The sequence below is a fragment of the Silene latifolia genome, chromosome X (assembly GCF_048544455.1).
Source record: "Silene latifolia isolate original U9 population chromosome X, ASM4854445v1, whole genome shotgun sequence".
Lineage (NCBI taxonomy): Eukaryota > Viridiplantae > Streptophyta > Magnoliopsida > Caryophyllales > Caryophyllaceae > Silene > Silene latifolia.
In genome coordinates, this window is record NC_133537.1 from 66,332,076 (window position 1) to 66,347,924 (window position 15,849).

Consider the following 15,849-nt stretch of genomic DNA (forward strand, 5'->3'; position numbering starts at 1 on the left):
TCCTGCGATTGTAGTAGACCTGTTGTGATCCTCCCTCCCAAAGTGACGGATGAAGGATGGAATACTAAATTCATCTTTGTTAAGATTGACTCTCTTACCCCCACCCCCGAGTACTTGTTTGACAAGTGGGGGACCTCTAAAAGTAACTTTAGTTTCTGGGTGTCTGTTGTTTTTATTTTACCTTAATGTTCTTACTGGTGTACTGCTGCAGGTTTGAAGCAGTCAGTTCCCTCAAAAGATCATAGTGTGGTTAACTGTTTATTTGCTCTCCTTGTTGCAACTCGTTCTTATCCTCGTGTTCTTTCTTCCCCTGTTGGTGCATCTGCCTCCGTACCTCTTGACGTTAGTGAAGGAGAGCAAGAGGAGGAAGAAGAGAAGGAAGAAAAAGAAGAAGGGGAAGAGGAAGAGGAGGAAGAGGAGGAAGAGGAAGTTGGTACCTCCACCAGTCAGCAAGAACCCCCAACCGCCGAATTCCAGATGTCGTCTGGTAAGGCTTTGGTTTTCATGGGTGGTTGTTCTTGTTATATGGTCATTTTGTGTTTACGTTCTAACTATGTTCCTGTACTAGAGAATACTCCTGTTTCCTCCCTCTCCCTGCTGGATAGGAAGAGGAAGCAGGTTGCTTCTGCCTCCTCCGGTCCTTCTCCCAGGAAGAGGTCATTGCTCCCTGCTAAAATGGCGCCGGTTAGCAAGCCTATCCCTATTGAGGTTGCTCCTCTGGCTGCAGTGGCTCCTAGGCCACCCCTGCCCAATACTTCCACTGTAATCCGCCTTCATAAGGGGTATGGCTCCAGTGGGGTACCTCTCTGGCCTCACATGGAACAGTTCCTGCTTCCGGCTGCTGTCCATTCTTTGAGAAATACTTCCCTCCCTGCTGTGCTAGATGAAGCTCCTGGGCATGCTCTGCAGGTACCTTTATAATTCCCTTTACGTTCTACTGGTTTATTTTGTTCGTGTTGCTGACTGCTTCTCTGGCAGGTTTTGCAGGACGGCCTGTTCCTGCGCAGGGAGGTTGCCAGATTGATGGGGGAGGTGAACAACCTTAATGTCAACCTGGGGAAGGTGGAGGCAGATCTGACACTGGCTAGGAGGGAGAGGGTGGCTTCCCAGAAGAAGCTGGCTGAGGAGAAGGCAGCTGCACAGAAATAGCTGGATGCTGAGAGGAAGGTGGCAGAAGGGCATATGGAAGAGGCTCACAAGGAGGTGGAGCTGCTGAAGCACCTGCTCTTGGACTCTACATCGGTTTCTGCCTGGGAAACAAAGATCAAATGCATTAAGGAGTTCGAGGTGGGTGGGCACTCCAACTGGGACCTCACTGAGGAGGAACGGCTGTTTCATGCTGCTTATCCGGTCAAGCCGGACTTCAGCCTCATCAATGACTTGCTGAGGGGTGACGATGGAGAGACCAGTGTTAGGAGTGAACCACCAGCTGTTACATCGGTCGAGGAGGTCAGGGAGGATACCCTTGTTGCCCAGGGAGGGGAAGGTCCATCTGGCGGAGAGGCTGCTATGGAGCCTAACATTCCTGTGGATGTTACTGCTGATGCCATCCCAGATTCTGCTGCTGCTGCCTAGTTTACGCATTTTAAATTTTAATTTTTTATCTTGATGTTTTGTTGGGCACCCTGTGTGGTGGGCCATTGTAATCTAACTCTTGGTGCCCGACACCTTTTGGTACTTTTGTTTTTGCCTCGTAGGAGGGGCAAAAATATTTGCTTTTGAAGTTCCTCCTACTGAGGGGTGTTTATGAAATTTTTCGTTTTGTTCCTTCTGTTCTTTTGCTAGCATTTCTTTTGTTCTTTCTGTTTATGTGCCGGATTCGTACTTGTTGAGGTGCCTATGGTGGTTCAGGGAGCTTTCTGTCCATCAGGATGCTCGAATCCCTCTGTTTCGACCATGCGCACATTGGGTACTTCCTCCAGGAGGAACACTTTGCTAGTTCCTGTTCATCGGTTAGCCTACTAGGACATTGCCTTAATATTAAACTTACCATATCCACATTCAATCTAAAAACAACGATGAACTTAAAAATGGAAGCAATTTCATAAATCCAAAATAGTTTAGGGAGCACAAAGTGTGTTCCCCCAGAATTTTTACAACAACTTAAAAAGAAAGAGAGTTTCGTTTTGGCCGTTTGAAATACTATGTACGCTGCTTCCACATTTTGCTCCTTGTGACACCTGCTGAAGTTGACACCAAGGGAAAATAAATAAAAAAGGTTTTGACTCAGAGGATTTGAGAGATACGTTGTAAGTTGCCATTTCCTTAGTAGTACATGCTGAATTCAGGAGACTTAGCACGTGTGTACTGAACGAAAGACCTTGCCTGGTGACTTAGTTGTTCCTGCTGTCAAAATAGATGTTACCATCAGACCAATGCAGGTGGTACAGTCAGGCGGTACGAGACAAAATGATTAGTTCTTTTCGTATGTACCTTATGAGAGAGTGAGCTGTGGCTCCAACAAGTGGGATCTGGGGATGTTCCCCTTCAAGCGATAGCTGCTTAGTCAATGATACTTTTAGCAAGTTAGTTCATGTTCTTAGGTTCCTAAAGTACTGAATGTTGGGATTCAAGGGTTCTGGGATGTACCTGTTGGAGGTGGAACTTCTGGGTCCTGCACCTGGAACCTTAGACATAATACTTTTTGAGGTGAATGATGTTCTAAGATCTAGGGACAGCTTCCCCGTCCATAGTCTCCAACTTGTATGCCCCATTACCCACGATGCCTTCTATGCGGTAGGGACCTTCCCAGTTGTAGGCAAATTTACCTGCACTCTGATTCTTGGTGTTGGGGAATACCTTCCTGCGTACCAGGTCTCCTACCTGCAGCGTTCTTAGTCTTACATTTTTATTGTAACTCTTGGCTGCTATCTGTTTGTAGGCGGCCATCCTGATTTGGGCGCTGGTCCTTGACTCATCAATGGTATCCAGGCTACTGGCCATTTCTACTTGGTTCCTCTCTTTGGTGGCATTGGCATAGCGATATATCGGTACTTGCACCTCAGAGGGAATAACTGCCTCGGCCCTATATACCAGACTGAATGGTGTTTGACCTGTTGCCACTTTGCGGGTGGTTCTATCAGACCATAGCACGAAGGGAAGCTCATCGGCCCAGTTGGCTCCTATCTCCTCCAACCTTCTTTTCAGATTGTTCATGACTATCTTGTTACTGGATTCTGCCTAACCGTTGGACTGTGGATTCCTAGGAGTAGATTTAAACAGCTTGATGTTCCACCTGGCGTAGTAGTCTTTCGTTCTGTTGTATATGAATTGTGACCCGTTGTCACATATGATTTCTGAAGGGATGCCATATCTGCTGACTATGTTCCTCTTGATGAAAGATATCACATGTTTCTCCAGGGCCTGAGGGAAAGCTTCTGCCTCTATCCATTTAGAGAAGTAGTCCGTCATTGCCAACATTTACGTCCTGTTTCTAGAAGCGCGGGGTAATGGCCCCACAATGTCCATTCCCCATTTCATAAAAGGCTAAGGCGAGATGATCGGATGCATATGTTCCGCTGGCTGGTGGCTGACAGGGGCGTGCTTTTGGCATTCTTCACATTTCTTGACGTAATTTGTGGCGTCGTTCCTTATGGTAGGCCAGAAGTAACCCAGCCTTAGTGCTTTGTTGGACAGGCTCCTACCCCCCGTGTGATTTCCACAATCACCACTGTGGATATCACACATTACTGTCTGTGCCTCCTGTGCGCTTAAGCACCTCTGATAGGGTCCTGCCGAGGACTTCCTAAATAGGATGCCGTCAATGAGTACGAATCTGGAAGATTTCATTTTGAAACTCCTGGCGTCTTTCTGGTCAGGTGGTAATACCTCATCACGTAGCCAACTAATGTAAGGCTTGCGCCAATCATCAGGTTCTTCCCGGGGTATGGCAGTACACAGTATCCCTGTTTCGTATGTCCACTGGGTGGTGGCAGCCTTACTGGCGTTCTGTTGTTCATTCTGGCGTATGGCAGGTTTCATGATATGGATGAATGGTGTAGTGCCCACTACCCCTGGGGTGAAGGTGTAGATACCTCATTTCTGCACCTCCCGCAAACCACCCGGTGATGATTGGACCGCATGTTTGGTACGCGGAACGATTTATGACAGTTCGTAAGTTTATCGTCAAGTGATCGCTCAAACAGTTGTGTCTACCTCTTAATTGTCATCTACGTGCCGATATGGTCGTTTTGGCGGTAATTAGAGTACATTTGGAGTCCTGGTAAAAAAAAAACCGTCTTCATTTTCTAAAACCGAGTCAGGATGTTCTGGAATGTTCCGGATATTTCTATTCCATATTTCGCAATCTTTTAATCTTTGGAAAAGAATTTCCCGTAATATTCACACAAAATATTAAGGAAAACAAGATTAATCCATTATTCAATAACCAAAACGCGGAAATCATTCTTCTGCAGGAGGAAACCACTTGAGAAAGGACGCAGCAAGTGCTGCGCCTCTTCCAAGAGACGCAGTGCCTGTTGCGCCTCTTCCCAAGTCCTTTTTGCGTATTTTTCGTATCTTTTCGAGATTCACTTCCAAAGTTTCTCTGAAAAACCCTACTTCCTCCGTGTGATTATTATAAATAGAGACCTTCGGTCTCACATATTTCTCACGTGAGTGTCCGCCCTTCTCTTCTCCCTTTGCATTCTAGACCACGTTCTTACTTTTTGGCGTCTACGAGCTTGAACATTCGACCAAGTAAGCTCGGATCCTTCTGAGTACCAGCCTCGTTTTGCATAACCGACCAATTTGACCAATTCCACCATAATCAACATTAATCAATCTTGTTCGTTTTCCTCTTACGAGGGCACTTTCGTCTACATTCGAGTCGAGCATCACTAAACGTTAACTTAGTTCATCTCGTTTCGTCAAACATGTAAGTCTGAGAGTGTAAATTCTTCTTTTGTTTATTGTTCTTTATTATCGTAATCAATATTGTAAGATATCGAAAGTATTCTTAAAACCGATTTGTAAAACTTTGTTTAAAAACCCTTTTTACGGATTATCAGAGGACAACCGTCGAGAAAGGACGCAGCAACTGCTGCGCCTCTTCGAAGGGACGCAGTACCTGCTTCCTTTCTTCTTCCTTCGTCTTTTGTTCGTTCTATTGTTTTTCGCTTTGTTTTCAATTATTCATGTTTCTTTTAACACGATAATTTAAGTATAATATTTCTAACATGTAAATAAATCATTATTACTTAATTCGTCATTAAATCTCGACTTAAATCCCTTATAACCAATATTTGCGGGTTTTCGTCATTAAAGTCAACCCGAGTTTTAGAGATTCGATTCGTTAATATTGAATCCCTAGAATTCGATCTTTGGTATATTCCCGTCTGTTATTTATCATATCCATCATTGATTCATCCTTAATTTAACCTAATTAATTTGTCTTAGTTTATTCAATTCATTAATTAACCTTTTAATCTCACAATAATTAGTTCTAATTAGTCATCATCCATGTTTATTGCTTTTATGACCCTTAATCACATGTAAATAACATGTTAATCACTTACATCCGAGTCAAATATCATAATCGATCATTAAAATCACCAACGAACATTAACAACTCGCAATTCCGGCTTCACAGCCAGAATTGAGCCAAGGAACGGACGCAACAACTGCTGCGCCTCTTCCAAGGGACGCAGCTCTGCTGCGCCTGTTCCTGGTTGATTTCTGTCTTAGAACTCCCGTTTTTCCTAGACCTAGTTTATTATTTTACGTATTAATTAACTATTACTCGTATTAACACCCTAATTCATGTTCGCTAATTTATTTATTTATTCTTTCTCAAATTATCCGTTTTAAAAGTATTTTCGACATCAATTAATTAATCCAATGTAATTATTGTAATTTTCATTATTGTATTTATTATTGTATTCCTTCTATTGTATCACTTGTATGTTTTCACATGTAATCGATTTAAATCTCTACTTCGACCCACTTGTATGATTAAATTATGTGTTAACCGACTTCGTCTAATTCTTCACATGCTAGGATTAAAACGTTGGATGTTGCATTGCATGCATATAATCGACAATATATCGAGTATAGACAATTTCCCTAATCATTAGTAGAGGCCGCTATCAAGGCGGGCGGGATTAGATGTTCGATCAAAAGAGCTTCCTAATACGTACCCTCACCCCTTACTCCAGATCTCTGTGAACATCCGTGTTCATTGGCATCCACGAGAGTCATTCTAGACATACAATGCTAAGGGTAACGAGTTCTTAGTGTTCATGTCACTACTTTGTGTCTTGACATAACACGAGGTATTCGAACGGTTCCAAATTCCCATAAAAATTGGTGGCGACTCCACAAATGCAAACGCTTGTTACCAAGCGCCCCCGTGGCCCATGTCCACACATTTCCAAAGTCATTTACAAAATCTTAGGTTTCAATGGAGTCACCTAAGCTGTGATGATATGTAGTCGCTAAACTTTGCTCATTTCTTTACGCGCTGACCTAACAGACATCTGCATTTTCAATTCTAATGTATTTCGGGAGGAATATTTCTTATAGATGATGGAGTTGCAAAGAAGATTCCCCCTTTTCTTGACAAAACTAAGAAAGCTTGACAATGCAAATGAAATAAGGAGAGGGGGGAAAGGTACAATATTTCATCATTGTATTGTTTGATTTGATTTGGGTTTGGTTAATGAGGCTTAGTTTTGAATAGACCATCAATTTAAATTATTGGATATTTTGTTTCTGAAAAAGAACTTTGTCAAGATGTTCCTCTGTTCTAATATGAGTAGTATATTTTTACGAATTTTGTACTTTAATTTTATCTTATACTATTATATACCTCAAGTATTGTCATCACACTTGTAGGCCAAACTGATCTTACTTGATGATCGATATGAAGCAGCAAATTTTTTGATTCGAGATGGACTTAACGCAATCGTGATGCGAAGTAAGTAAATCTTCTTTGAACTCTCTCTCTTATTCATTATTATATATAGCTTTAACGACTGACTATAACCGTTATAAGATAATGTAGCTTAAATAAGACTGTTAAATGACATTGCAAACATTATATCCTCCCCACAACTTATTGAAAAGGTAAGAAGATAATTGTCGATTGAATATTTGTGTACTTTCAGTAGAATATTATAGTTCATGTAATTGCAGCCCTGTGTTCCTAGAACTTGAAAATAGCACATATGGTCATGCCTCAATTGACAATATATTCTGTCGATGTATACATATTTGTTGGACATTACTACGCCAATATAAACAATTTCTCTTGAGTTATCTTGTCTACTAAATAGAGGTAAGCCAGTGAGAACCCATACAACAAGTCATTCATTTTTAGCTGATCGTCACTTAGGAGGAGGTTGGATGAGCAGGTTGAGGTCAGACGTGGAGGAGGAGATTGGATGAGGAGGTTAAGGTCAGACGTGAAGGAGGAGGTTTGTTTGTGCTTGGGGTCGGGGTTGGGGTTGAAGGAGGTTGGAGAAGGAGGATAAAGAGGGGGAAGCTGCGGTTGTGGAGGGTGAGGCTAAAAGCTGAGGAGAAGGAGGTTGATGTTTGAGTTTGAGGTTGAGGTTAGAGGAGATTGGAGGAGGAGGGTGGAGGTTGAAGTTTGGTTAAAATAATTGATAAAGACGTTTCCAATTACATAATAAAGTGATTTGTAATTTTGTACTATTTAGATGGGGAGGCTGGCTGTCACTATCTTGTGTTAGAGTCAAACAAAATCGTTGGTAATTTGTGTTTGGATGTGCAACTTTATACTATTTACTTTCTATTGGTAAATAGATTAAACATAGATTTTGTTTTGATGAATTAAAGTATTTTGGATTTCAGATCATCAAGGAGATAATAGCTCGGAATCACTTGCATGTTCAGTTGGCGGAGCTAGCTTTTATATACAGGTATGTTATGGCTTTTGTGCTTGACCAAGTTTTATGCATTATTTGTGACCAAACTGAGATAGGTTCACCTATATCTAGGGCTGAGTAAAACCGTATACCCGATACGGTTTTGAAAACCGTATCAGGTATACGGTTTTTAAATTCACAATTTTATCGATACGGATCCGACCCGGTTTCCATATAACCATTTTCCGTATACCCGGTTTTTGTATACCCGGATACGGATTTCAGTTGTTTGTTGTTTAATTTATTGCATACGCGATAAAACCGGTACACCCTAACTTAAGTTTAATAATAGGTTACATATTAAAAAAATCAAAATTTCAATATTCATTATACAAATGCATTAGGAAAAAAGAAAGTGGACAAGTTAAAGTGATTTTGGTTAAATTATTTAGTTTTTGTAAGATATTTTTGGTTTCTTTTATTTCTTTTCAAAAACCGTATCAGAAACCGTATACCCGGTTTTGTTTTTGCCCGACCTGGATACGATACGGTTTTTTGAAAACCGTATCGTATATACGGAAATTCGTTTAATTGAAACCGTATACCGTATCGTATCCGTATATTAAAACCGTTTCGTATATTTTTGCTCAACGGCTATATCGTGCTCCCTTTTTTGCTTACAGCTTGTGAGAATTGTAGTTAGGTAGGTTTAGATTGTGGAGTAAATGAGGAAATTCTATAAAGAGATTCCTTCAACGTTCTTCGATGATTGACGTACATAGCTATCGTTTCGAAATCCTCAAAAAAAATTTAATTTATTGTAAAGACGCTGGTTGTTTTTACATAGCTACCGTTTGTAAAGTACTTATCAAGCTATTTTAAGTGCCTTCATTTGTAGCTAAAAGCTGGTTTTACAATAATACCTTTGTTTCTTTATAGGGTATGTATTTAATATAGAGTTAAATTCTTTTCACTGGCTCATGCAACTTTACCTACATAGAAATAAATGGTGCAGGAGTCTAAACAATTATTTGAAGAACCCAACATTTCAATAAGAAGGGATAGATGTAAGGCAAGCTTGGACATGAAGACAAGATGGTAACATAGTGGCAGAGTTTTGAAGGAGAGCAAGATGTCTACTTCATCTTTTTGATATGTAGAGGTTGATACACGGGTTAATATTTACTTTATAAGGAAATATATACTTTTTGGAATTTTCTACGGTGTACACCCTGTATACCCTCCCGAAATTCTACCATATACTCTCGATCTTTAAGAAACATCTGATATACCCCTAAACTTCCACATTAGTTCCTAAAATACCCCAAATGTCCAAATTCGAGTTTTTTTATAGTTACATATTATCTCAAAAATTCTCTACGTAATCTAGATGAGTATTCAACTAAAACTGCCCGAATAAAATATTTAAATTTGTCAAATTTTAGTATTTAGAGTACGGAAAATTCACGTAGTACCCTCGAACTTTGTCATTTTGCACATGGTACCCAACTTTTAAAGTTTGTGTACATTATATCCTCCATGTTTGATTTTCATGCACAACATATCCTTTTTGTCGCTGTAAAAAAACTCAATTGTGCATAACTCCTAGATCGGAATTCAGAATCAACAGATTTTTTTTTCCGTTACATGATTATCTCGTCATAATCTACGATTTGAGAAAAAAAATTGTCGACTGACATTTTAAAGAGTTTTTTTTTTAACGAAAATCTCAAATGAAACATATTTTCGATCTTAAATTTCCGAATGACCATTTTCGTTTTATCAATAATATAGATCTCGATGAGTTAATCAATTTGAAAAAAAAATGATTCAGTTCCGATTTCTGGTCTATAATTTATGTTCAATTGAAAATTTTAAAAACGATAAAAAAAGGCACGTTGTGCTTGAAAAGCAAATTTCAAGGATATCATGTGCACAAACCTAAAAAGTTGGGTATCACGTGAAAAATGGCAACGTTCGAGGGTACCACGTGAATTTTCCGTTTAGAGTATATGTAGAACAATTTAATGAGTTCCGGAGGCAACTTGTGTGATTTTATAAAAAAGGCCGAGGGTATATTGTAAAATCAGGAAAAACTGATATATGATTTATTTGCACCAAATTTCCCTTTTCTTTTATGCATTCTGACTCATACCGAGTCGGTTTTATATGCCTTTCCTTGTATTTTGTGCCCAATCCCCGTACCTGTGATTTGGTGTATCCTCTTGCAGGAATCGAGTCGGGTATAGAGGAATTGGGGCAAGGAAGGCATTCCAATGCCTTTACATGAAGAAGAGGTGAAAAATGTTGAGCATTGTGTTCGCGACGGGAGGCCGTGCACCCGGCCACCTAACAGAACACCCCCCCCCAACTATGCCAAGAAATAGGAAGAAGGATGCTGAAGGTTGTTTTCTACCGGTAGGCCGGAAGCCGGTCCACCGGCAGAGCACAACAGGAGGAATTTGATAAGAGTTAGAGACAAATTTTCGTTTGGCCTCGCTACCGGTAGACACACCGGCAGCCGGCCAACCGGCAGAGCACATCACAAGGAAGAATTTGAAGACCTGAAGACAGTGTTCGGTGGTGGCAGCCGGTCCACCGCAGAACACACTTGCCAGCCTATTTCCAAACTTCAAGTTATTTGACCTTGCCGGTAGGCTTAATCCCGTGACAGTCCTGGCGTCCAAAGCGTAAGTGACGGATTTTGGGCTTTTCTCCTCTTTTCTTCTTAATCTTATGAAAGACTATAAATACCCCCTCTCTTAACCATTTGTGGGGATAACCCTAGATCTGAAAACTTTCCCTAATTATTGTAATTTTTCCCTAATCAAGCTTTAATCTTTCCACAATTATTATTAATTATTTAGTAAGAATTAGTTAGTACTAGTAATTATCAATTGTTTACACTTGTTTTTGAGGATTGTATTGGGAGATTTTGGAGGATTTCCTTCATTTATTCAATCAAAGCAATCATCTTTACTTTTGTTGGTACATCTCTTCTCTTATTTACTTTGTTAATCAATTGTTTACATTTTGATTTGTATTTTATAATTGCTAGAATCATTACTATGTCATCTCTTTTTGTTGTTTGTTCTTCTCCATTTATTTGCTTGAACAATTTAAACATGAGTGAGTAGTTACCCTTCTAGGGTTTAGGGGGAGTCTAAATCGGATTATTGGGCATGATAGGGTGATTGTTTTGAGTCTTTGGTGTAGAATTTGTCTTCTTAGTATTGCATACAAGGTGTTTGATGAATTGTGTAAGTGAGAACTTGTGCCTTTTGTCTTAGTTGCTTAATTCCTCCATTAAATGAGAGTTTGTGGTGGTCTTGTTGCATGCTTTAGAATGGGTTGTTGCTCAATGAGAGTTGGTAATCACCTTTAGGATAATCAAGAGATTGATTCCCATCCTAGGACAAACCTTCATCATAGACTATTTAAATCGACTTGTTTGCCCATAGTTCATTTAGATAACCCCGAAAACCCTAGCCTTTAATCAATTGAACACATATTTCTTCAATAGTTTGTTTAGTTGCATCAAGTAGTTTAAATCAAACCCTTTTTCTTTGTTTTTGACTAGACTAGACTCTTATTTAGACTAAGTAGAAACCCCCTCCATCCTTGTGGTTCGACCCCGATTTACGCTTAAATTGGGTTAATTTTGTTGATGGTAAGCGACTTGACCCTATCGTTAAATCTTACACATCAAATGGCGCCGTTGCCGGGGATGGCGTTAGGTTATACTTAGTTTTTTTTTAGAGTCTTTGCTTTAGTCTTCTCTCAATTGTTAGTTTGTGTTAGTAGTTGTGTGTTCTTTGTAGAGTGTGTGATTTCTTGCCTTCCCCTAGTGTGTAAAAACACTAGGAGACTTACGGTTTGTCAAGTGTATGCCTAGAAGGAACCATCACCAAGCTCTACTCTTCAACTCCGACCCCGAAAGGCTTTTTAGAACCTTGAGGACAAAGACCCTTGAGAGAGTTAGGAATAATTCCCCTCAAGCAAACTTTTGACCAACCAAATTCACACATCCCACAAAATATTGATACCACAACCACACTTCAACCAAACATCACAATTGAGACTTTAATAGAAAACCCTTTTCATAACTTCCCTATTCCAAATAACCCACCTCAATCACCACCCCCTCATATGCAAAATCCTCCACCACAAATGGCTCTTAGAGATCATAACCGGCCTAACCATAATGATTCATGTAACCCTATCAATTTTGGCACCTTGGCCCCAAACAACTTTGAAATGCATCCCGCCCAAGTCGGGTTGATTGAGAAGGATTTGTTCGGGGGACATATTGAAGAGGATGCCCATGCTCACCTCCGGTAGTTTAAAAGGAAGGTCCAATGATGAAAAAGAATGGGGTGTCCGAGGACACCTTGAGAATGATGTTGTTTCCGTTTTCATTGACGGGCAAGGCGGACCGATGGTTGAACATTCACCTACCGGATACCTTCACGACATGGGATGCCTTGGCTAAATCATTCATGGCCAAATATTACCCTTCATCAAAGACCGCAATGCTCCGTAATGAGATTCATACATTTCAACAAGAAGACGGGGAGTCTTTAGGTGAAACTTGGGACCGATATCAAGACTTAATAGCAAGTTGTCCCCATCATGGAATACCGGAATGGTACATCACTCAAACATTCTTTCAAACTTTGCTACCGAGGACTAAGGAGATGGTAAATGCCTCCGTGGGGGGAGGATTTGATCACTTGAATGATGAAGAGGGCACGGCATTGATCAAGAAAATGGTAGATTCGGAAGCAAACTATGGTTCTAGAAGAAACATGCTAAGAAGGAATGGGAAGTTCCCTAAGGAAAACCCCTCCAACTCTGAGACAAATGCCAAGCTCGACCTACTCTCAAAACAATTTGAGAAGTTTCAAAATAATCAAGTGCACCAAGCCGCGACCTCACATGGGCCACCCATGGAGGAAGTGGTTCAAGCTTCGAGTTGTGAGCTTTGTGGAGGGAGCGGTCATACCTATGACTTGTGTGCCAACAACTATACCGGTGGCTATGAAGAGAATGTCCAAGATGTTAATGCTTTCCAAAGCTATAACAACAATACGAGACCACCACGACCACCCTACAACAATCCCAATGTCTACAACCCAAACACCAACTTCTACCATCCCGGTTTGAGGAACCACCCCAATTTTAGCTACAAAAGTACCAATGTTCAAAACCCACAACACCTTCAACCACAAGCCCAAAATAATCCACCCGGTTTTTCTCAACAAAGGGGAACGTTCCCCAACCAAAGAACTAATCCCGGAAATCAAAACCAATGGCCAAACAGCAATCAAAACCAAAACTATGGTAACCAACCACAAGGGTACCAAGATTTTGGTGGAAACCAAAGCAACCAAGGGTTTTACCAAGGGAATCAAGTGAACCAAGCAAATCAAGGATTTGGGCAAGGGTATGTTCAAGGGTTTCAAGAACAAGGTCAAGGATCAAACTTCAACAACAATGGTCCTAGAGCTAACCTCCAAGGGGGACAAAATAACAACCAAGGTTCCAATACTCGGTATGACTATGGGTTCCCTCTACCCATAGCCAACCAACCTTATCAAGAACCCCAAGGAGAGCTCCCTCAAAATGAGCTTTTGAAAATGATAAAGAACAAGCAACTTCAACATAGTCAAGAGATGGCTAATTTTGCCAAGGCAACCCTCAACGACCGCCCGGTGGTCTATTGGCCCAAGGACAAAGCTCCAAGGATGCCTCAAATAACCACCATGCTCATGCGGTAGTGTTGAGGAGCGGTATAAAGCTCGAGGACCCCTACAAAGACCTTGAGTTGGAAGTTGATGAAGAGCTCAGGGGGAATGGGTTGGGAATGAATGGTGAAGGGGGAAGCTCACCCATGGTACCGTCAACTAGAGTTAGTGAAGATAAGAAGGGGAAGAAAGCTTGTGAAGATTCATCAAGAAGTGGAATTCAAGTGGATAAGGATGTTGATGGATATGTGGAAGACCTCCCTTATGAGGAAGAAGCTATTGAAGAAGTATCTTTGCAACACTCTAAAAAGGTAACAAAGAATTCGGCTCCTCCAAAGGTATCTTCCAATTCCCAACTTGTTCCTACAATTCCTTACCCCTCAAGAGCCATTAAGAGTAGGGAAAACCTTAAGTATGCCAAGTTTTGTGATATGCTTGAGAAACTTGAGGTTACCCTACCCTTTACGGAAGTGATTATGAACATGCCAACCTACTCAAAGTTTTTAAAATACATTTTGACCAAGAAAAGAGTCTTGGGTGACCAAGAGATAGTGGCTAAGGAAGAGGCATGTAGTGCTCATATCCTTAACAAAATGCCTACTAAACTTGGTGACCCAGGGAGCTTTTCAATCCCATGTGTAGTTGGTGGTGTTCCTATATCAAGAGCTCTTTGTGACTTGGGAGCAAGTGTGAGTGTTATTCCTTTGAAAGTTGCAAATAGGATTCATTCAAAACCTAGCTCCCACTACCATGACTCTCCAATTGGCGTAGGTCCGTCAAGCGCCCTATAGGGGTGCTTGAGGACGTACCCGTCAAGGTTGGAAAGCTTTTAATCCCCACCGATTTTGTTGTCCTCGATATTCCGGAGGATAGCCATACCCCCATCATTCTTGGTAGGCCATTCTTGGCTACCGGAGGTGTGCTTATTAATGTTAAGAATGGGCGGCTAACCTTCCAAATTAAGGGCAACAACGTCGAATTTAACCTACCGAATTTGATGAAAGGACTAAAGATGGAAAGGTTGAGCACTATTGAGTTGATAGATGAGGTAGTACATGAAGTAGCCCATGAAGAAGCGGAGATGGAAGAGGTTTTTCAAATCTCCTTGCATGATGAGGCTATGAAGGAAGATCATGAAGTTGATGAGGAACTATTGAAGAAAGTGGAGGGTTTTCTCCCTCCAAAGGTACAACTCAAACCCCTACCTCCCTCACTCAAGTATGCTTTTCTTGATGAGGGGGAGGCTTACCTGGTGATCATAAATGCTAACCTAAGTGAGTTCCAAGAAAAGAAGCTTTTGCAAATCTTGAAAACTCATAGAGGGGCACTTGGGTATAGCATTGATGACATCAAGGGCTTAAGCCCGAGTTTGTGCATGCATAGAATTGTTTTTGAAGAGGAGAGTCGACCCAAGGTAGATGGTCTTAGGAGGATAAACCCTAAAATGGCCGAGGTGGTTAAAAATGAAGTGTTGAAATTACTAGAGGCCGGGATTATCTACCAAATAACCGATAGCACATGGGTTAGTCCAGTTCACGTGGTACCAAAGAAAGGGGGGTACAAATGGTTGAACAAGAGGATGGGACCACCTTACCTACTAGACCGGTGACCGGGTGGCGCGTGTGTATTGACTATAGGAAACTTAATGCCGCCACCCTTAAAGACCATTTCCCGATTCCCTTTATAGACAAAATGCTAGAGAGGCTCGGGGGCTATGCATACTATTTCTTTTTAGACGGTTACTCCGGGTTCTTCCAAATTCCCATCCACCCGGATGACCAAGAGAAGACAACCTTCACTTGTCCAATAGGGGTCTATGCTTATCGTAGGATGCCATTCGGGCTTTGCAATGCGCCCGGCACCTTTCAAAGGTGCATGATGGCAATCTTTTCGGACTTTCTAGAGAAAAGCATGGAAGTTTTCATGGACGAATTTAGTGTCCATGGGGACTCGTTTTATCATGGTCTTGAAAACTTGACTAATGTGTTGAAGAGATGTGAGGAGAACAACCTCGTCCTTAATTGGGAAAAATGACATTTTATGGTAGAGGAAGGGGTTGTACTCGGTCACGTTGTCTCTAGTAGGGGTATTGAGGTTGATGGTGCTAAGGTTGCCGTTATAGAGAACTTGTCACCTCCTTCCAATGTAAAGGGAGTGAGAACTTTTCTAGGCCACGCCGGATTCTATAGGCGTTTCATCAAAGATTTTTCAAAGATAGCAAAACCATTGACCTCATTACTCCTCAAAGATGCCCCCTTTGTGTTTGATGAATCTTG

General features: G+C 41.2%; 2 protein-coding genes, 1 long non-coding RNA gene and 1 other non-coding gene across 4 annotated transcripts; 1 reads left to right on the forward strand and 3 right to left on the reverse strand.

The window, feature by feature from the left end:
• Positions 1-2,661: 2,661 nt before the first annotated feature.
• LOC141617513 (uncharacterized) lies at positions 2,662-3,156 on the reverse strand. The gene has a single exon (XM_074434710.1). The coding sequence runs from the start codon at positions 3,154-3,156 to the stop codon at positions 2,662-2,664; it is 495 nt and encodes a 164-aa protein (XP_074290811.1).
• A 330-nt stretch (positions 3,157-3,486) lies between these two features.
• On the reverse strand, positions 3,487-3,981 carry LOC141617514 (uncharacterized). The gene has a single exon (XM_074434711.1). The coding sequence runs from the start codon at positions 3,979-3,981 to the stop codon at positions 3,487-3,489; it is 495 nt and encodes a 164-aa protein (XP_074290812.1).
• Positions 3,982-6,747: 2,766 nt separating this feature from the next.
• LOC141621423 (uncharacterized) lies at positions 6,748-9,042 on the forward strand. Its single transcript, XR_012532319.1, has 3 exons — positions 6,748-6,916; positions 7,813-7,880; positions 8,842-9,042. It is a non-coding gene; the product is annotated as an uncharacterized LOC141621423 (long non-coding RNA).
• Positions 9,043-12,358: 3,316 nt separating this feature from the next.
• Positions 12,359-12,465, reverse strand: LOC141625258 (small nucleolar RNA R71). Its single transcript, XR_012535047.1, has one exon. It is a non-coding gene; the product is annotated as a small nucleolar RNA R71 (small nucleolar RNA).
• Positions 12,466-15,849: the final 3,384 nt, after the last annotated feature.

What these genes read in the sequence shown, in the direction of transcription:
- LOC141617514 (XM_074434711.1), bottom strand. Translation starts at nt 3,981, where the DNA reads ATGAAACCTGCCATACGCCAGAATGAACAACAGAACGCCAGTAAGGCT.
- LOC141617513 (XM_074434710.1), bottom strand. Translation starts at nt 3,156, where the DNA reads ATGAACAATCTGAAAAGAAGGTTGGAGGAGATAGGAGCCAACTGGGCC.